Source organism: Oryx dammah, unplaced genomic scaffold (genome assembly GCF_014754425.2).
Source record: "Oryx dammah isolate SB20612 unplaced genomic scaffold, SCBI_Odam_1.1 HiC_scaffold_8, whole genome shotgun sequence".
In the NCBI taxonomy this organism is placed as follows: Eukaryota; Metazoa; Chordata; class Mammalia; order Artiodactyla; family Bovidae; genus Oryx; species Oryx dammah.
Window position 1 is genome coordinate 12,201,862 of NW_024070192.1, and position 21,740 is coordinate 12,223,601.

General features: G+C 49.1%; 1 protein-coding gene across 2 annotated transcripts in view; it reads right to left on the reverse strand.

Moving 5' to 3' along the window:
- Nucleotides 1-500: 500 nt before the first annotated feature.
- Nucleotides 501-21,740, reverse strand: part of CCDC57 (coiled-coil domain containing 57) — a 108,585-nt gene continuing 87,345 nt past the window's right edge. Inside the window, exon 19 of one of the 2 annotated variants that reach the window (XM_040244888.1) lies at nt 501-1,008. In XM_040244888.1, the coding sequence (XP_040100822.1) occupies nt 809-1,008 (200 nt within the window). In that variant the 3' untranslated portion in view covers nt 501-808. The remainder of the gene's footprint in view (nt 1,009-21,740) is intronic. The other variant, XM_040244889.1, reaches the window with a different exon arrangement.

Consider the following 21,740-nt stretch of genomic DNA (forward strand, 5'->3'; position numbering starts at 1 on the left):
TGGCCTGACACGGGTGGTGCAGCTGAGCTGAGAGCAAAAGGCCAGGACGGTCAACTTGCAGCCTCTGGGCTGGAGGTGAGAATGCAGCTCTTGCCCCTGTCAGGCCTTCCTCAGGCACTGCCAAGAGCAAGGCTCCCGTGGAGCTCTGAACGCCCAACCTGCATCCCCTGCCCTGAGTTGGGTGCCCCTTCTGTGGATGGCTGGGCTTTTCTGCCCACCTACAGGGTTCCCTCAGTCCCCACGTGGACCAAAGAAGGCTCAGCCCTGGTCACAGAGTGAATCTTGAGACCCACATATTGGTAGCAGGGTCCGTGGAAAGTTGAACAGAATTTTATGCTATGAGATCTCTTGCTCACTTGTCTGTGACATCTGTCGTTCAGGACTGTAACTGGCTTTCTATTTTAAACTCAGATATAAACGTAGTAGTGTGTGTGATGGTACCCAAAGCACTCATGGTCGAATCTTTGAAGCACAAGAAACCGGGCCATGAAAGCCACATGTGCAAAGCCCTGGGAATCTTTTACTGTCCTTCCCAAGTTCGAAGAAGAATTTGGGATTCGGTGGTCACTCTGTGAGGTGCCTTAGCAGTTCACCACCCCCACTGTACACACACACACACATATACACACGTGTGCGCGCAGCCCTGACATGGAGACAAAAGCACCGAGGAGGAGGCGGCGGGAAGAAGACTGACAGGTTGAATGGAAGGGAGCAGGAGGGGAAAAGGGAAGGTGTCGGTGGGGGGGGAGAGGAGAAAGGAGGGCATCGGAACGGGGAGAGGGCGGCGTGGCGTGGGGCAGCGAGGAGGTCAGTCCTTGGAGTTGTAGTTTCGAATCTTGGGGGGCCGCTGGCAGCCTTTATGTTTTGGAGGATGAGCCCTGGGGTGTCTAGCAGGCTTGCCCCTTGTCTGGGCTTCCATCTTCATCCCTTCAACACCAAACGCTGCCCACGTCGCGATGGGGCTCCCCTTGGGGTGCCGGTGGCTACAGGCTGTCAGTGCTGGGCGCTCTAGCAGGTGAAAAGAGAAAGGAGGGTGAGTCATCATGGGGCAGGAGGATGCAGTGTGCAAGGAGAGCTGGGTTCACTGAGTGCTGGCTGACCTTCTCACCAGCAGGAACCAGAGATCCCATGCCAGCTTCCTTGTGGGAGCCCATGCAGGCCAGTGTCCTCCGGGGCAACAGCTATATCTGGAGGTCCTGGCCCTAGTGTCCTGCACAGAGGGTCTGTGTGGACATGTGCTCTCCAGGTGTTCTGCAGGACCTGTACCTGCCCCTCCACTGGGCACACAGGATATTTGGCTGTGAAAACATCTCCTGTCGTGATCATTTCGTAACGGGTCCCACAGAGGTTCCGAGGTTAATGGTTGACTCATGGCACTTCCCAGGCTGTCATCTACCCTGTGCCCTCTGGCCATGCTTGCGAGCATCTCCAGTGGCACAGCAGCCCTGATGCTCGTGGCCAGGCCCAGGCCAAGGACCCTGGAGCTATAGCACATGCTCTAAGTGTGGGCCACTGCTCCAGGGCAGCCCTCCCAAAATACTGGCAACAATTGTCTTTGCATGAGGGCATTCTAGGTGATGTTTGAAAAGTCCCTTGAGCTTTTCACTGTTCTCCTAGTTTTTAAAACTAAAAATGTATTTCTTTTTTTTTTTTAATGTACCAGGCAGATGTTATTAAAAAGCAACTGTGAGGCTACAAGACTGTATTGTACAACATGTGGAATATGGACAGTATTTTGTAATAACTGTAAATGGAGCATAACCTTTAAAAGCTGTATAAAAATAAAAAATGAAAAAAATCAAAAGCAGTGGTGAGATGATGCAAGCTCAGCGGCAGCTCTCCTTCCTGGGCTGGCCCAGCATGCAGGGTTAAGACGCTGTGCTTCCAATGCAAGGGACATGAGTTCGATCCCTGGTCAGGGTCACAATCCTGCATGCCATGTGGCTCAGCCAAAAAAAAAAAAATGTAAAAAATAAAAGAATGCTGACACAGGGCGTCAAGACAAGATAGGTGGGGCCTGGCTGCCTGGTACTGGCGTCTCACACATGTGAGACACACTTCAAGGACGCACACCATCTGCCCAGTGTCACCGAGCCCACCACCCTGGGCCTGGCGGTGTGACACTGAGCAGTCTGGAGGGGTCCACCCAGCACATGGCCACGCGCTGCACAGGTGGACGACAGGGACCAAACTGGCCCAGACATCTGGGGAAAGGCCAGCAGAGCAGCCGGACAGCCTCTGGAGGGAAAGAACAGGGTTGGCATGGAGCTGGGTGACAGGAAAGGCCGGGACTTGGAAAGCACACACAGGGCTGTGAGCCAGGCTTCTTGCAGTGATTCCAGCACCACGAGCTGGGCACTGGCCAGGGGCACCCAGGCCCTGGTCCCCTCTCTCATCTTGTGCCCTTTCTGCTCCTCTGGCCTCTGGAGATGTCTGGAGCTGCTTCTCCTTTCCTGCGGGCTTCGGGGGTCACACCCAGTGGCCTGGCCTTGTGCCCTCAGACCCAAAGCTGAGCCAGGTCCCGCTCTCCCCCTGTCCCCAGCCTGCCAGCACCAGGTCCTGAAGTGGGGTGAGGATGTGGGTCCCTGGATATCCCCAGGTTTCCCTTTACTTCCTGTGGCCATGGCTGCTCCTCCCTCATTGAGAAAGCACCCATGTCTTTGGTTCTTCAACCCTGGGTGAATTCTTCCTCTCTACACAGGGATCTTCTCACCCTAGATGCCTTTACAAGTGCTTACAAAGGGATCTCTGGTCAGCCCTATCCTGCTAACTTGGTTTCCTTCTGGAAGGCCATTGCCATTGGGGAGGGTCAGGAGCCTGACCACTGCGATGCTGGGGGTCCCTCCCTACAACTTGAGGGACCAGCCCCTTCAAGGGTTCGTGGGCATGACCTGAGTCCATCCCACTGTTTGCCTGGGGGATGAGGTGTAGGGAGAAGGGCCAGCCTAGGGCCCAAGACCTTTGCTTGGGAGGCCGTGCTCCCTGTGGCCAGCAGTTAGGAGCTGATTGCTAGTTCAGCCGGATGCCAAGCAGGTGGTTCCAATGTTTCTGCTGGAAGCACAGGCCAGGCTGACCAACTTGTCTGCCTAGGAGCAGGGCCTCTGAGCTGAAAGGACGGCACAGCCAGCCTTGCAGGGCACTGGTTTCTGTCTCTCTCTCTCTGCAAAGTCGCCGTGAAGGAGTGACTGGCTTCTCCAGGACAGGCGTCCAGGGCATGGCAGTCCTGGCTCAGGCATGAAGCTGAACAAGTCAGGCATGAAGCTGAACAAGTCAGGCCTGCCCGCCTTAGGACACTTCCTGTGCCCGAGCGGTGGTCTCTGCTTGAGCGATCTGTGCCCTCACTCAGACCTCACTTAGGGGGTGATGTGTGGAAGCGAGGCCCCCGTGGTGCTCTCTGCCGTCTCCTCCTCGCCTGACCTGTTCTGCTCTTGTTCTGCTCTGGGCTCTGATGAGGCTTCAGGGACATTTAGGGGCATAGCACTTGCCTCCTACGGGCTGCTGGTACAGCCCCAGCTTTCAGGAAGATTCAGTGAAATGCCCAAGACCTCCCAGTATGAACCTGGGGGCAGGATGGGGGCCCGGCAGAGGCTGACTGAGTCGAGGGGGTTGTGGGCCTGCCCTTTTGGTGGGTGGTCTTCCCCATGACCTTCCCTTACTGACCTAGAGCCTGGCACATCTCATGGACCAGAGCCCTGGGGGGAGGAGGGTTAGTCTCCTGTCTCAGGGCCTCCTGGGGCTCTCTGCTCACAGGGGCCTGTAAGGGTCTCAGCTCTCTGGCTGCTCGGAGCTGCTGCCCAGCTCCCTTCTCAGTTGTCTTTCCATCTGCCTGCCCCATCAGGGTGGCTCTGAGCACAGGCATCTCAGGCCTCTAAAGGCAATTGGAAAGGCACTCCCTGAGCTCCTGAGAAAGGGGATATGGAGCCATGTCCGCCCTGGTTCTCCAGAACCTTCCGTGGAGCTGGGGTGCTACTTGAGACTCAGGTCCCAGTTGTAGCCTTGGCCACAAGGGGCAGGACCCCCTTAGGCTCACTTCAGTCTCACTGGTCTTGCTGGGCCTTCCCTCTCCACTCTGGGGTGATCCCCTCTGGGTACTGATGGCCCCTCACTTCTGCTGAAACCTCTCTCCTGCTTCTCTGGGAGCCCCTTGAGTCCCCAAGTTCTACATTTCTCAAGCTTGGGGAATTATATCCACTAGGACTCCTCACCCTCACCCTGGGCATCCTTGTCAATCAGTGGTTAAAAGTTAGATTCTGTTACACTCCCCGCCCCAAATCCTGTCGGATAGAGGCCCAAGTCTTCAGTGTATGAGAGGTGTTGATGGTGGGTGACATGGACCCCTGAGCCTGTCCTGAGCAGCCCTGCCTGCCTGGGAACTGCCGCAGGCCCCTGGTGCAGAGGCTCTGGGCTGATACTTCCAGGCTTGACTCCCTTCAGCAGCATGGAGGAGGGGCAGGCAGGAAATGCCAGATCCTCAGGGCCCTGCAGCCACTCCCAGCCATGGGCTGGGGGCGCTGACCAGACAGCCCTAGTTAACAGACCAGCCTCACCACTCCTACCCCCAACTTCCTGAAGTTAACGCCTGACGCCAACCCCTAATTGCTCCTTCTTACCATCATTTTTGGGGGTACCTCCTCCCTGGTTCTGGGCTCACCCAGGACTGTCTGCTAGTGCCCCTCAGTGTGGCCCTGTGTGGCTCCCCTCCTAGGCTTCAGGAAGTGCCTCAGGCAGGGGAAAGGCTCTGTGGCAGAGGAGAGCTGGCACTTCCTCCATCGTGACCCTACCCCCTCTCGGGCCCTGTCTGGGGCCCAGCTCTTCAGAGGAGAGGGGCTGGGAAAGGCCACGTCAGGTGGGTGGGCAGAGGGGGCAGGCTCTTGAGTGCAGGGGCTAAGTGGGGGAGGGGGAAACAGCGCCAGGACAGAGGTCAGGACGGTGGGGGCTGGGGGCGGGGAGGCGGCAGAAAGCAGTGGCTGGGCCTCCAAGCCTGGCTGGTTCCCCCACTAGGAGGGCGGAGGGCAGCTGAGTGCCCAGGCTGCACCCAGACAACGTGTATTCTCTGTAAGGTGGTGTGGGGACACAGCAGGGAGGGCATGATGCCATACGAGGTGGGGTTTGATGTTGATCTGCCTTCTTTTCATAGAGGGGCTATCCTGGTGGCTCAGATGGGAAAGAATCCTCCCGCAATGCAGGAGACCTGGGTTTGATTCCTGGGTCAGGAAGATCCCGTGGAGAAGGGAATGGCAACCCACTCCAGCATTCTTGCCTGGAGAATCCCACGGACAGAGGAGCCTGGCAGGGTCACAAAGAGTTGGACGTGACTGAGCGACTAACACACTTCTTTCCATAGAGATCCAACAACGGAAACCAGATGAACAGGTGACTCATGAAAAGGCGCACTTTCACAGGGGCTCGTGGAGGCTCTGCCCCTCAGGAGGTCAGACCAGGAACCCAAGAAGCCTAGGGTCCTCCCATGGAGGGGCAACCCACCTCTGCACCTAGCCAGGGTGCAGACTGGCAGTACACATGCCTCGAGGGGCTGCCCTCTGCTCCTCTTGGCAGGAGGGACACTGCGAGTGAGGCAACGCTCTTCCTTTCCATAGAAATGTGCCCCTTGGGAGGGCTGCCAATTGGCCCCAAGCACAGTAGCTGCAGATCTTGTTCCAGGCCCCAAGTAATGACCCTGAGGACCCTGTGGGCTGCTATGGGAACCCCCTCCCAATCCCCTCACTCCTTGTCCAAGACAGACATGCCCTGCAGGGCAGGCACACACTACTCAGGGCTGGGGGTGAGCTTTGCACAGACCTACTGTGTGCCCAGTAGTTGCCCACAGCTTCTCTGTTGCTGTCTGATTTCAGCTCAAGTGGGGAGCTTGAGGCTGGCGAGGCGGCCAGGAAGCCTCTCCAGGGGCCTGGGCCCAGAACAACTGACCACGTGAACACAAGCACGGCATGTGCCAAGTGCCGCCTCGGTGCCAGGCCCAGCCCTTAGCGAAGCTTCCTGGACACACATCCACCTCATGCCCGGGCCCTACATATGGGGTCCTCTGGCCTGACACGGGTGGTGCAGCTGAGCTGAGAGCAAAAGGCCAGGACGGTCAACTTGCAGCCTCTGGGCTGGAGGTGAGAACGCAGCTCTTGCCCCTCTGTCAGGCCTTCCTCAGGCACTGCCAAGAGCAAGGCTCCCGTGGAACTCTGAACGCCTGACCTGCGTCCCCTGCCCTGAATCGAGTGCCCCTTCTGTGGATGGCTGGCTTTTCTGCAGGGTTCCCTCAGTCCCCACATGAACCAAAGAAGGCTCAGCCCTGGTCACAGAGTGAATCCTGAAACCCGCATGCTGGTAGCAGGGTCCGTGGAAAGTTGAACAGAATTTTATGCAACGAGATCTCCTGCTCACTCGTGTGTGACATCTGTCGTTCAGGATTGTAACTCTATTTTAAATTCAGATATAAACGTAGTAGTGTGTGTGATGGTACCCAAAGCACTCATGGTCGAACTTTTGAATCAAAAGAAACCAGGCCAATGAGAGCCACATATGCAAAGCACAGAAAATCTTTCACCATCCTTCCCAAGTTAAAAAGCAAATGCTGGGCTTCGCTGGTGGTCCAGTGGTTAAGAACCTGCCTTGTAATGAAAGGAACACCAGTTCGATCCCTCGTCGGGGAAGATCCCACACACCTCGGGGCAACTAACGTGATATACCAGCACAACTGCAGCCTACACATCTTCGAGCCTGTGCGCCACAACAAGAGGAGCTGCTGCAAGGAGAAGCTCACACACCGCAACCAGAGTGCAGCGCCCGGTCCCCGTGACTAGAGAAAGCCCATGTGCAGGCACAAAGACCCAGAGGACCCAGCGCAGCCAGAAATAAGAATAAATAAAACACACCCCTCATTTCCCAGCATGTTTCACTGTTACTGTGCTTACTTGAAGAATGAATGGCATACTTATAGGATGTTAATGGAGGACATAATTTGGATATGTTAAACTTACACATAAACTTCTACATCTTTGAACTGAACTCTGTTAAACACAAAGTTTAAAATCCCTACAGGGATGCAGGCAGGAGGGTTTCTCAAACAAGTGGGATAAAAATTCTGGTTCTGTCTAAGGAGCCACACTGAGAATACTCTTGAGAGAAGTGCTTCCATATGGAGAAAAACAAACATAGAAGAGGGTGCCGGACACTTGAGAAATAGGGAAATCAAACCTATACAAACCCACAGCAACCCCAAATGAGAATTCCAGACACTGTGGCTGTGATGGGGGTGGGATGGCCAGATGTGGGGAGAAAGGGAGCGTGTAGAGAACATGCCTATGGAGGGGAAACGCGGAAGTGGCAACAAGTGTGAGAAATCAACAGGGCTGCGTAAACACGTGTGAGTCAGTGAGATTATCCTTGGGCAAAAGGAGAATGTGTAACTTATAATGCAGCAGAAGGAAACTTGATTTCTCCGATGAAAGGTAGGAATGTAGAAAAAATAACAGAAATAAAGTAAACAGATGAGAAATAAATACCATGGAGAATTAAGCCCAATAGATAAATGAGTTAAATTCACCAATGAAGAAAAATTCTCAAATTGGATTTATTCAAAACAAACAAACAAGATTCAGCAAGATGTGTAAAGATGTTTTAAACCCATTTAAAACAAAAGACAGGGAATCCCCTGGTGGTCTAACGGTTAGGGCTCTGTTTCCAGGGCAGGGGGCCTGGTCAGGGAATAAGACCTCACATGACTTGTGGTGGTGTGCCCAAGAACAAAAACAAAAAAGACACATAAAAATTGAAAACAAACAAACAAAAAAATAAAATTAGGCACAAACTGTTGTAAGGTGTAAAGAAGAATTCTGAGTCCTGGTGAAGGGACAACTTCAAAACATACCAAATAATATCTGAAAGAACTGCGAGGCAAAGTCGATAATCCAAAAACAGGCAGGTGGAGACTTTAATCACCCCTATTGATCATAAACCCATACAGAGATGGCAAAGACTTAGTCAACGGAATTAATTAGTTTGAGTTATTAGACACAGAGATGTCTAAATTAGTAGGCAGATAGTACACTTTCTTTTTTTGCCAAACACAGAACATACACAGAATTAGACCACATATACTCTTTGTGGCCCCATGGACTAGCCCACCAGGTTCTTCCGTCCATGGGATTCTCCAGGCAAGAATACTGGAGTGGGTTGCCATTTCCTTCTCCAGGGGATCTTCTGGACCCAGGGATCGAACCCAAGTCTCTTGTGTCTCCTGCACTGGCAGGCAGGTTCTTTACCACTACTGCCACCTGGAAAGCCCCTCAGGCCACAGGGCAAATCTCCATTCATTCCAAATAGAATATTAATACAATAAAATTAGAAACCAACATCAAAATCTCCCCAGATCCCTTCTGCTTGGACACTACTTATTACTGAATAATCCTTGAGTTATGTAGGAAACCATATGGTGAATTCAAAAAATATTTAGAATCGAATCTCAGAATTTGTAGGACAGAGCTCAAGCAGCTGCCAATACACTTATTTGGAAATACTAACATCCCATCTACCAGGAGATGAGCTAGCCTTCAGGGGGAGAGACTGGAGAGGAAGGAACAGGACGAACTTGGGAACAAGAAAAAGGAAGTCGCAGCACTAAAGGCAAGATTCAGTGAAATGGAAACTCCAAGAAAACAAGCAGCACAGAGCATCAACAGAACTCAAACTGTTGTCTGCAGAGATGAATAAGATTAACCTCTGCCAAGATGGATCCAAAAAAAAAAAGGGGAGAGAAAATGAACATGGCAGGGAAATAACTGGGTAAAAATGAATGTTATAAACACCTATTCACTAGTAAGTTAATAAAATCTAGATGAAATGGAAAGTTCCAAAACCAGTACCAAAAAAAAAGCATCTGAAATATCCAATAATTAATAAGAAAATTGAAATGATGATCAAAAATTTCCCTCCCCAAAGACTTGTGGTTCAGATGGCTTTACAGGAGGTTCTACTGAATTTTCAAAAGAAGAGACCCAAATTTCAAGGAATAGTCAATTTCCATCTTATTACAATTATTCAGAAAAGTAGAAAAAGAGCTCATTTTATGAGGTAATCTATATTTCTAAACCAGATAAAGACAACCCAAGGGGAAAAAAAAATCACAGAAATATTTAACTTATAAATGTAGCTATAAAAACTATATATATCAACATTAGCAAGCCAAATTAGTATTAAAAATATATCAAGTATAGTTTATCCCAGCAATGCAAGGCGGGTTCCATATCGGAAAATCTACCACCATATTTCATCACAATAAGCAAAAAATATATATATGATTATCTTAATCAATGCAGGAAAACATCTGATGAGTGAAAACACTTATTCATGATGAAAACTCTTGGTAAATCAAGAATGTAAGGGAAAAATTTTAACTTGATAGAGGTTATATTTAAAAATTCACAGCAAGCACTTTAGTGCAAAATGAGCCTCAATCTCTTCAAGTCAGAGAATGAGACAAGATGCCCCTGATGACACTCCTGTTAACACGGTTTCAGGGCCCCAACCAGCTCTGTAAGGAAATTAAATGAAACAGGACTACAAGCACCGAAGGGAAGAAACAGTCACTGTCTGAAGATAGCAGGATCATCCACCAAGGGAAAAAAGCACCACAAGATAAAGTGTTAGTGCCTCCCTCATAGCTCAGTTGGTAAAAGAATCTGCCTGTAACGCAGGAGACCCGGGTTCGATCCCTGGATCGGTCAGGAAGATCTCCTAGAGGAGGAAATGGCAACCCACTCGAGTATTCTTGCCTGGAGAATCCCATGGACCGAGGAGCCTGGCGGGCTGCAGTCCATGGGGTCGCAAGAGTCGGACACGACTTAGCGGCTAAATCACCACCACCAAGGAAGTTCAGCAAGGAGGATGGACAGATGAGCCTGCTGTGTATTACAGAGTACTTCTCTGAAGAACTGTGACCTTCCAGCAAATAGGATAAAGTACTGGAAACCGCAAGAAAACTCTAAGTCAGCCTGCCCTATTTTGAAAATGAAGTCTCACTGGAACACAGCCCGATGTGCCCCGTCGTGGCTCTCTGTGGCCAGAGGGTGGCTGTTCTTCCCACTGCTGCTTCTGCTACCAGCGCCTGGGGGCCCTCCCTCTCTTCACAAAATGTGAAATGTGCAGTGTTCTCCAGAGAGCAAATAACCCCTTGTGGATAAGAACAAAACAAAAACAGAAGTGGGTGGGTTTGTTCTATACACTGATTCTATACCTTTGTTTTTTAAGTTGAGTTACTATTTCTTCAAACAAAATCTCGAGTGCAGGCTTGCGGGAAAGGACAGCCCTGGCTGGGATGACTGTAGGATGCCAAAGGCTCTTCCACCCCTTCCACCTTCAGGGCTCTTGAGGCCCTTCCAAAAGGCTCTGGGGCCCTGCTGGGAGGGCACTGTCGACAGTAATGACCTCCCTGAGGAGTCCTGAGTGCCCAGTGGAGGATAATTAAGAGGGCCTGAGTAAATTGATATGAATTACAAGAATTCTGCAAGGATCTGCAGTGGTGTGAGGCAAGTTGACACTGGGTGTCTGTCCTGCTTTGGCTCTTCTTGATTTTGCCCAGAACAGACACAGATAACTGACTAGAAACCAAGATCAGGAGGGACCATGCAGCGGGAGACAGAACATCAAGTGCAGAAGGCCAGAGTTCTCCAGAATACGCTGCTCCCAGCTGCTGTCTGGGTGATGCTGAACATAGGAGATCTTTTGCTGTTTTTTTTTTTTTTAATAACTTCTACTGAGCTATAATTTATATACAATAAAGCACACCAATTTTAAGGGTACATTTCAATGGGTTGTATAAAATCTATACATCTATGTCTATGGAACATTTCCTTCAACTCCAAACATCCCTACTCCCAGCCTGAAGCAACCACCGATGTGTTTTTTGTCATTACTATGTAGGTTGTTTCTGGAGAAGGCAATGGCACCCCAGCCCAGTACTCTTGCCTGGAAAATCCCATGGGCGGAGGAGCCTGGTAGGCTGCAGTCCATGGGGTCACTGAGAGTTGGACACGACTCAGTGACTTCACTTTCACTTTTTACTTTCATGCATTAGAGAAGGAAATGGCAACCCACTCCAGTGTTCTCGCCTAGAGAATCCCAGGGACGGCGGAGCCTGGTGGGCTGCCGTCTATGGGGTCGCACAGAGTCGGACACGACTGAAATGACTTAGCAGCAGCAGCAGCAGGTCGTTTCTAGAAGTTCACATAAAAAAGAGTACCCTAGGGGGATTCCCTGGTGGCTCAGAGATGAAGAATCCACCTGCCAACGTAGGAGACACAGGTTTGATCCCTCGTCTGGGATCAGCTAGGCCTGTGCCCCACAACTATTGAGCCAGAGTTCAAGAGCCTCAGAGCTGCAGCTACTGAGCCCCTGTGCTGCAGCTACTGAAGCGTTTGCACTCTGCAGCCTGGGCTCCACAAGAGAAGCCACTGCAACAAGTTCGTGCACTGCAGCTAGAGAGTGGCCCCCACTGACCGCACCCAGACAAAAGCCCATGCAGCAACAAAGACCCAGCGCAGCCAAAAATAAAAACATTAAAAAAAAAAAAGTACACTAGGGACTGCTTGATGTCTGGTTTTTCCAGAGATCAGAGCAATGTTTCTGAGGTTCATTCCTGTCGTCACATGTACTGGTAGTTCTTTTGCTTGTCGAGTAGTAGTGCAGCATACTTGTTTTGTCCCTCAGTCGTGTCTGACTCTTGCAACCCCATGGACAGTAGCCTGCCAGGCTCCTCTTGTCCATGGGATTTTCCAGGCAAGAATACTGGAGTGGGTTGCCATTCCCTTCTCCAGGGGATCTTCCAGACCCAGGCATCCAACCCACGTCTCCTACATTGGCAGGCGGACTCTTTACCATTGACCATCAACAGATAAACGGAGAAGCAGCACGTCACACTGCCCCACAGTGACCTGCTTTTCCATTTATCTACTGATGCACGTTTGTGTTGTTTCCAGTCTGACATTAGTGTTAAGGCTTTTGGGGCGTGGATGTTTCTCTTACATGGTTACCAGGGAACTGAATGGCTGAGTCGTGTGGCACGTTTTTTGCTTTTTGATAGGGAAGAAGTGGATTTATTTTGAGAAAAGCACACTCCACGGACACAGCGTGGACCATCTGAGGAGCCGAGAGCAACTGCAGGTTTGTTTTTTTTAAGAAACTGCGAACTATTTTCCAAAGCAGCTGACTGCCCTGCGCTCTCTCAGGCAGTGTGGTTCCAGCGGCTCCGTGTGTTTGCTACCACGTCATATCGCCATATTATTGTAAGGCTTTGGCTGTCTGAGCGACTGTGTAGTGGCACCTCAGTTCAGTTCAGTTCAGTTGCTCAGTCATGTCCGACTCCTTGCGACCCCATGGATCACAGCACGCCAGGCCTCCTCACTGTGGTTTATATTTGCATTTCCCTGATGACTAACACTGAGTATCTTTCATGGGCTTGCTGGCCATTTGTATCTCTTCTTTTTTGAAGTGTCTTCTGTAGTATTTTGGCTATTTTAAAAAATTGGGCTTATTTATTTACCACTGAGTTGTAAAGTTCTTTATATATTCTGGGTCAGGTCCTTGATATGTGTTCAAATATTTTCTCCCAGCTTATCTTTTCACCTTCTTGAGAGTGTCATTGCAGAAGCAGGACTTTAACATTTTAATGAAGCCCAATCCATCAGATTTTTTTCTTTTGAGACTTTTTTCTATCCTAAGAAATTTTTGTCTATCCCAAAGTCACAAAGATCTCCTATGATTTCTTCTAGACGTTTTATAGTGGTTTTTTTTTAAAATATTTATCTATTTGGTGATGCTGGGTCTTAGTTGTGGCATGCAGGATCTTGGATATTTATTGTGGCAGTCAGGATCTTTTTTTAGTTTCAGCATGTAGGACCTTTAGCTGCAGCATGTGGGATCTAGTTTCCTGATCAGGGATCAAATCTGGGGCCCCTGCATTGGGAGTGCAGTCTTAGCCACTAGACCACCAGGGAAGTCTCTTCCTGCCCACTCTTGAATTTGTGTTTTTTTTAAAACCCATTTTACCTCTGCTACAACCCTATTAGCTATACATCTTTGTGCTTTTTGTTTTGTTGTTTATGGTATATATATATATTTAATTTGTCACATGCTACCTTGAAGTAGTATTATACGAGTTCATGAATAGGAGCCCGACAGGAGTGTACTTTCTTTTCCCTTCCCCATCACCTCTGCCGCCTTGTCACACATTTCACTCGTATGTGTGTCACAAACCCCATCATACACTGTCATCGCACGTGCTTTAAATAGCCAGTGATCTTCCAAAGAAAACCATAAGCCTATTTCCATTATTTATCCACAAACTCACCTGCTGCCTTTGTATTTCTCTCTGATGACCCCAATTTTCATTTGCCATCATTCCCTTTGCCTGAAGAATGTCCTTTACTATTTCTTGTAGTGAATGTCTGCTGGTGATGGATTCTGTCTGGTTTGTCTGTGAACGTCTTTATTTTGCCTCCATTTTTAAAGGATCTTTTTGCTAGATACAGAATTCTACTTTGTGAGCTACTTTTTCTTTCAGCTTAGAGACAATCGATGGTCCCTTGTCGTCTGGTAGCTATAGTTTCTGACGAGAAGTCTGTCATAATTTTTATCTTCATTCATATTTAAGTAATGTGTCTTTTGACTGCTTTTAAGATTTTACTTTATTGGTGATTTTCAGAGACTTGATTATGATATTCCCTGGACTGAATTTGTGCCTGTGTGTTTATCCTGGTGCTTGGGGTTGACAAATTCTTTGAATCAGTGAATTAGGAGTTTTTGTCAAATTTAGGGTGGGGAAAAAAGGGCATCATTTCTTCAAACACTTTTTCTGCCCCTCTTTCTCCCCTCTGTTAGACTGGTGGGTGCTCTCCTTCAGGTTGCCAAAGCTGTTTTCTATGCCCTATGTTTTCTCTCTGTGTGTCATTTTGGGTTGATTCTGTTGCTATGTCTTCAAGTTCCTTGTTTTTCCTTCTGCTATCTCTGTTCTACTGTTAATCCTACCAATGTGTTTTCCTTATCAAATACTGTATTTTTCATCTCTGGAAGTGGTGTTTGGTTCTTTTTTATAGTTTCAGTTCTTATCATTGTTTCCCTTTAAATACCTGAATATAGTCGTAACAGTCATTTCAACATCTTTGTTTGCTTGTTTCCTCATTTCTGTCATTTCTGTACCTCTTTCCATTAAATGGTTTTCTTCTTGGCTTTGGATCACATTTTCCTGCTTCTTTACAAGTCTTGAAAATTTTAACTGGCTATTGTACATTTTAGGTATTGTGTTGGAATTTTGTCTTTTTAAGAATGTTGAGCTTTGTTTTACAGGCTGTTAGGTTCTCATTTCGTCATTTCAAAGACTGTTTTTGAGCCTTTCTAGGGTAAGTCTAGATGAGTCTGCACTTCAGAGACACATAGCTCTATGATCAAGGTGTGACTTCTCTGGGTCTCCAATGGATGAAGGCTGGAGATTGACTATCTCCCCACCATCTTAGAGGTCTCAAAATGGTTACACTTATAAGCTGCTTATCTTCCCTTTGCCTGAATTTGTGGAGTTTTATTCTGCACATCAATGAACTAGGACACGTAAAGAGGTAAAGACTCAAGACAATTCCTACGAGGATTTCTGGAGCTCTCTTCTGCATACCTCGGCCCCTACCTCACCCTCTCCCCGAGAATCTTTCCTGCAACTTCCAGCCCCTCTGCCTTCCCAGACGCCTGTTCCTGCTTCCTCCACCAGAGAAGGCACTGTGCCCTGCTTGGTGCTCCCATCCCTGTGACTGAGTCCAGAAGATGCCTGGGGCAGAAAGCCAGAGGGCCCGACAGGCGCCTTGCTTGTCTTCCTTGTTCAAGGATCGCGGTCCTCTGCTACCTATTTTCCGACGTTTGAAAACAGCTGTTTCATATTATTTTGTCTATGCAGGGGTGGATGTTAATGTATAGTCCTTAGTCTGGCCAGGAGTAGGAGCGAGTGCCAGTCATGCTGTGGCCCCAAAAAAACAGCACTGAAGTAGACGCCAACTTGGCTACATCAAAGTATTTACTTTGTTTTAAAAGTTATTTCAACACAAGTTTTTTTCCCAAGTGGCAGGAAAAGCTGTTTCATCATAACAACTTCAAAAAAGAGCTAACAGAGATCTATTTGACTGTGTGTGTGTGAGCGTTTAAGCGCACACTCAGCTGTCTCTGACTCTCTGTAACCCACTGGACTGTAGCCTGCCAGGCTCCTCTGTCCATGGGATTTCCCAGGCAGGAATACTGGAGTGGGTTGCCATTTGCTCCTCTAGGGGATCTTCCCAGACCAAGGATCAAAACCTGCAGCTCTTGCATCTTCTGCTTTGGTAGGTGGATTCTTTACCATGGTGCCACCTGGGAAGCTCCTATTTGACCATATATTTCTCAAAAAGTTTAGAGGATACTCTACGTCCTAAAAAGTCTCAGGTTATAATAAGCAGGAAAGGTGGGAAGCTGGAGTTGCTCACCTAATTCAAGATACTGCACGGCTCCCTTCTTGGACCAGAACCCTGCTTCTTAGATCTCTCTGGCTGCAGTTACAGAGATGCTAAAGGGTGATGCAAGAGTAGTAATGTGCATAGCCAAAAGGACAAATGTGATGCTGGCAAACAGGGAAGGGCCCTTTTGATCCCCCCTGCTCCCCAGCGGATGCTGGAGGAGTCCTGGTCACGTGCTCAGTGAGCCATTGGTGGTGCTCCCCTGGGCAGTCCCCATCGCCATCCGCTCCACAGGGTTACTGTGAGAGTGGCTGCCGAGAGCATGGGCAGAGCCGCTGTGATGGCTTGTGTTCCCATTGTCACATGAGTCTCCCGCTGGCCTCCATCCCCATGGGTCAGGTCTGCCCGTCTCTGAGCTGGGTCTGTATCTCACTGTGATACACTAGGAGCCTGATGTCCACTTTTGAGTTCAGATTCTCAGTCCCTGGTTTGCATACAGGTATGAGGACCACAGATGGGGAAAAGAGAATATAACACTCCAGGTGTGTTTGCCCTGTTCTCTGACTATTCTCAGAGGTCGCCTGCCCTGAGATTTTCATCTTTTATCACAAATCCAACCACAAGTGGCTGCTCCTTCTGTCCTTCACTCAGTGCAATGCTGGGGTGCCTGAAACTGCTCTCCTCACTCAGCCCCTAGGTTTACTGAGAAACATAAAGTTTCTGTGGGGAGGCCAGATGGTGATGCTCCTGGTCTTGAGAGCATGCAGGCAAGGTGACTCTAAGGTCCTGTGTTCAGAGTATCTTTGTATGTCCTCAGAGCATGGCTAAGCTGGCAGACCCATGGCTGAATCAGTCTGCCTTCAGAGAAAGGCCCCAAATGCTGCTTCTGAGTCCAAGCATCCTTCAGGGGAGGCCTGAAACAGTCTCCACTCAAAAATACACAATACCAGGGTAAGTTGGTATCCTCAGGGCCCACTCAACCCTATTCAGTGACTGGTGACACCCTGCAGAATGGCTCACTAACCACAAGGATGAGACCAAAGGGACCTGTACGTTGGTTCTGCAGTCAATCACACGTGACTCTCAGAGTAGGAGAATCTCAGTTCGCCTGGCAGTCACTTTATTCTGGGTCTGGGAAGGCGCTTTGCTGGAGGCTGTCCCCTGGAGCTGGAGGCCACACAGACCATGTACCACTGGGCATGGCTGGATCTGGCTCCCAGGGTTTTCTGTAGCTTACAGACTGAGCTGCAGTTTGGCCTGTATATTTTAACTAGTTGCCAATATTAAAAAATTGAAACATTTCATATAAAAAAATGGGGCTTTCCAGGTGGCTCAGCGGTAAAGAATCTGCCTGCCAATGCAGGAGACACAAGTGTGATTCCTGGGTTGGGAAGATCCCCTGCAGGAGGAAATGGTAACCGACTCCAGTATTCTTGCTTGGAAAATTCCATGGACAGAGGAGCCTGGGGGGCTATAGTTCAGGGAGTCACAAAAGAGTCAGTGGCTGAGTACCATATAAAAAAACAAGACTTCTAACACCTCTTAAAAAATGGGAAGATCTGGCTCATTGAACCCCCACTGCTGTGCAGGGATTGCCATGGGGTAGCAGCATCAACTGCTTCTGCTGGACAGGCTGGCTGGTCAGGCCCCCACGACCCGCCGGCCCAAAATGGTCCTGCCTCCCTTCACTCAGCCACCTGTTGCCTGGTACCCAGGGCACTATCATCTGGGACCTTTTTCAGTTCTGTGGGCTCATGGGCAGGAGTTGGACAGTTTGGATTCTGATCCGGATTCATGAACTGGGGGTTGTGTGACCTTGAGCAAGCAGCGTTAACATCTGTGGGACTGGGTCTCGTCATCTGAATGTCAAGCCGCAGCCTCCAGGAGCTGTTGGGAAAGGATCCGCGGTGGCAGGCAGAGTGACATCTGGGCTGATGACAGCACTGGGCCCTATGTGAGCAGACACTGAGCTGAGAACAGGAAGTGGTTGGTTACTTGCTTCCTGGATCCTCAGAACAGCCTGGCAACTAGGATTAAGGTGCCATCTCTACAGTGAGGTCTGCACAGAAATGTTCTCATTACACAGGGTTTAAAAATAACTTTGGATTAGCAGCAGTTAACAGGCTCATGCATGCTTCATCTTAAAATGTTGTGCAACCCTTGTTAAAGGAAAAAAAATGAAATTCAGGAGAAACTAATATGATTTTCAAAAGAACAAACATTTAAAGAGAAAAAAAACCCCAACCCTTTAAAAGCTTTGTCCCCCCAAAAAAAATAAATAAAAAAATAAAAGCTTTGTCCCCTTTCGTTCATCCTCAGTGGGTGCGGAGGACCCAGGGGGAAGAGCCTCTACCCATGAGAATGTAGGGCTCACAGCCCAGCTGGACTGCTCAGGACCGTCTAAGACCTGATGGTAGAAACTTGGGGAGTGCCGCAGGGGCGCTGGGCGGGGCTGGCAGCGCTCAGAATGCTGAAATGGGGGAAGGCGTGTCCGGCCCCCAGGGCAGGGAAAGGCGGCTCCTCCCTTTCTGAAGGAATGTTTGCATTTCTTGGGAGCTTCTGCCCATTATCTGTGTGACCCCTGGGACAACCTTGGCCCCTCTGGACCATCTGCCTGAGGATAAGGTCAGGTGTCTCCGCTCTGGAATTCCAGGGGGTGGGGAGAAGGTTGGGACTTGAGAACGCTGGTCTGGGCGGTGACTCACTGCCAGAGGTCTTGCAGTCTTCCTTTGGAAAGGGGACCCACTGACTAGATGGCATGGGTTTATGGTGGGAGTGGCTGCCTTGGCACAGGTGGGCACCTGGCAGGCACTCAACAAACATTTGCTTCTAGCTGGACTCGTAAAAAAAAAAAAAAAAGATTCCGACTGCATTTATTTGTAAAAATCATGTCCAGCTCCTCCCCCTATCCTGTACCCAATGCCCTCCCCAGAGCAGGGGCCACAGCCTCTTCTAAAGCACTTTTCTACCCTTGGTGCTCTGACTTCAAGACCACAATGAATATGTGTTTTCTTCTGTTGCCACCTTTCATGGTCACCTTAAAAAAGGGCACAAAACTGAACAACACACAAACCACACATAAAATGCCCAATCTTACCCACAATTTAAAAACTGCAAACTAAAACCCATACTGAAATACTATTTTTTTAACCTATCAGACTGGCAAAAAAAAAAAAGCTTGATAAAAATCTACCAGTACAGGTGTGAGGAGACGTAATTTACACCCTGTGGCCACGAACATGAATTGCACCAACTCTCACATCTTTGACCCAGAGATTTCACTCCTAGACACTCCCCTGACTACACATTCCCATAAGCAACCACCCATGCCAGCAGACTCATGGCAGTACTGAAAACTAGAAGCGACCCAAGTGTCCGTGAATATCAGACAGGTAAAAGGAAGTACTCACACTCAGGACCACTGAACTACTTACTGAAAAGATCTATGAGCTCAGTGTCAACCAAAATGGAGAAACACTACATACAGAAACTTAAACAGCAGCAAGAGGATACACACACACACATTTAAACATAAGCTGCCATAGCCACAGAGTACAGAGCTGGAGAAGAGCAAGGGAACCAGACAGAAGGCCAGGTGGGCAGGGGAGGGGTGGTGGAGAGGACTGATTTCCACTGAAAACCCTCTACGCTGTTTTGGTTTATTTCTTAGCCAAATGGAGTGTCACTCATGCTGGAGGAGGCCTGGAGCCCCTCTGCTTCAAGGGACATGCCACGGCGTGTGCTGGGCTGCCTGCACACACAGCACAGACACTACGGAGGCCAATGACTCCAACAACCCCTGGGACAGTCACCAATAAATGCCCTCCAAGAAGGCCAGGCAGCTGGGCCTCCCCCTCCAGGCCCGGGGTCAGGTCTCCAAGGGCTGCTTTGCTGGCAGGTCAGACGCCCATATTTTCTGGTACTGCCTTGGCTGAGTGTTTTTGCCACCATGCATGTATCTGGTCAACTTAGATGAGTTATTTATACATGGCTGACCTTCGTCATGTTGCTTAAAAATGTCTTTCTAGTTGGGTTATTTTTGAAGTTAAAAAAGAAATATCTTAGAAATCTGTGATTTTTAAGTTACATCTAAGATGATACAACCTTTACAACTGATATAGTCATTTGTAAATAGTTCTAATTCGGTGTAGTTTTAGGTTTGATTTAAGGCATTTAGCTGGGCCTGGGCTGCATTTTAGTGCATGGTCTGGATGCATGCAGTGGAGACAGAAGCATGCTGCATCCCCACCCCTCTGTGTCTGGGGCTCTGATTTGCAGACTCTGGAAGGAAGGGCTTCTGCTCTGTGCCTGCCCCCCAGCTATCATCAGACTGGGTCTCCCTACTCCCTCTTCCCTATGCATTTTATTGCTCCCAAACTTGAAAAACCACTTCTTTAGCTTCAAGAGAAATTTTGTCCCCATTTCATTGAATTACACTAACTGTTTACTTCAATTAGGAGAAAACAGCTGTCTTTATAATATTTAATACTCCATCCAAGAAGAGTCTGTCTTTCAAATCTGATACTTCTTAGACAATGCATGGTGGTTTCTCTAATCACACACACTTCCTGAGCCTCTGGATCCTTGCGCTGTGGACACAAGGCCTTGCTGGACTCCCATTCTTCAGTTATCTCTCTGCACATCCTGACTGAGCACCTATTGTGTATTTACCTGTCTGTGCTGGCCAGGGGACAAGGATCAAGGAAGCCGCCCCCAACTCCACATTCTTCCAGCAGCGAGGAGGACAGAGTCAGGCTAAATGAGAAAAACAGCAAGTGATCTGGGACTAGCATTAAGTGGGAAGAATACAAGAGACAAGCAGGGGGTGAACTTTGGAGGAGGTGAAGAGGGAGGGCTTCGGAGAAGAGGTAGAGCGTGCCCACCCACGTGCACAGGGGCTGCTTGCCTGTACAAGGTGGGGTGGTGGGGGGTGGTGTTTTCAGGTGTAGCAGGGAGCTGGGCTGCTTGTGTCTGGGGAGGAGGGGAGATGGCGTCAGAGTCCCAGAGCCACAGTGGGCAGGAAATGGGGGGAGGGGGCAGGAGGGAGAGAGAAGGGAGTGAAGTGGGGGAAGAAGGGGTGGGGAAGGTGAGAGGAGGCTAGGCATGGAGAGACCACACCCATCGGATCAAAGATCCAGGAGGATGGAGGAGGGGTTATAGTGGCCCTGGGGTCTGGGGTGTGGCAAGGCCCAGGGTGTCAGGCTGCAGCAAAGCGGCAGCTCTGTGTGCTTGTGGCGGGATGGAGTGGGGCAGGGGCGGGGAGGTGTTGAGGCAGGGGCATGGTGGGAGGTGGGGGGTGGCGGGGACAGGTGGGGCAGGTAGGGGAAGAGCAGAGGTGGGAGGGTCAGCTCTGGTCTCACTTCAAAACCAAGAGGAGTGTGGCTTTTCAGCATGAAAACCTCCCTCCGTCCTGAGAAATACTATATAGTTCTTCATGTTATTAATGCAGATGCCACAACTTGGCAAACTATTTCATTATCACTTTTAACTGTTCATGACTGCTAGGTCTCACAGTCTGCTATTCACAATGTGCTGAAAATGCTAAAAAAAAGAAAGGCAGAGGGGAAGACATTCCACTTTCCAGAATGGAGCTTCCAGACTGCTTGACTGAGGACCAATACACACACCATCCTTTATCATAAATGCTAACATGCTTACATCTTAACCAAAGCTGTGGTTATCATTTGAGTCACCAATAAGGTTTTAAAAAGTACTCTTTACAAAGTAGACATATCACAGGTAGTTAAGTTATGCATGCTCAAACATTCAAGATTACAAGGAGAGCATAAAGAAGCTTTGTGGGAGCTTAAAACAGCTAAACTGCATTAATTTCTATCTTTCTTCCAAATCAAACCAAATCTTTCACAGGGTGAACCAAAAGCCTAGGCAGCAATCATTCCTAGTTTCTTACTGCAAAGAAAAAGAAGTAGCAACCTCAACTGCTACGGGAAGGTGTCTCACCACCTTCCCCTACACACTCAGCTGCAGCCCACTTACAGCCCTTTCTCAGCTTTCTTGCCAAGGAATCCCAATGCTGTTTAGTTCCACGCTGCAAGTTCTCAGGGTCTAAGACAGTCTCCCAGTGACTGGTCAAGAGAGGCCACCTGACCCCGGCAGCCAGTGAGATGGAAGAGCGAGTCCAGGAGCTCTAGGGAAACGTATCCCTTTCCAACTAAAAGAAAGAAAAGCAGGAAGAGAGAAATAGGTCTTCTGATGTGATCCTTGGAGCTGCTGCCGCCATCCTGAAACCATTAGGAGAAAAGAGCCTCA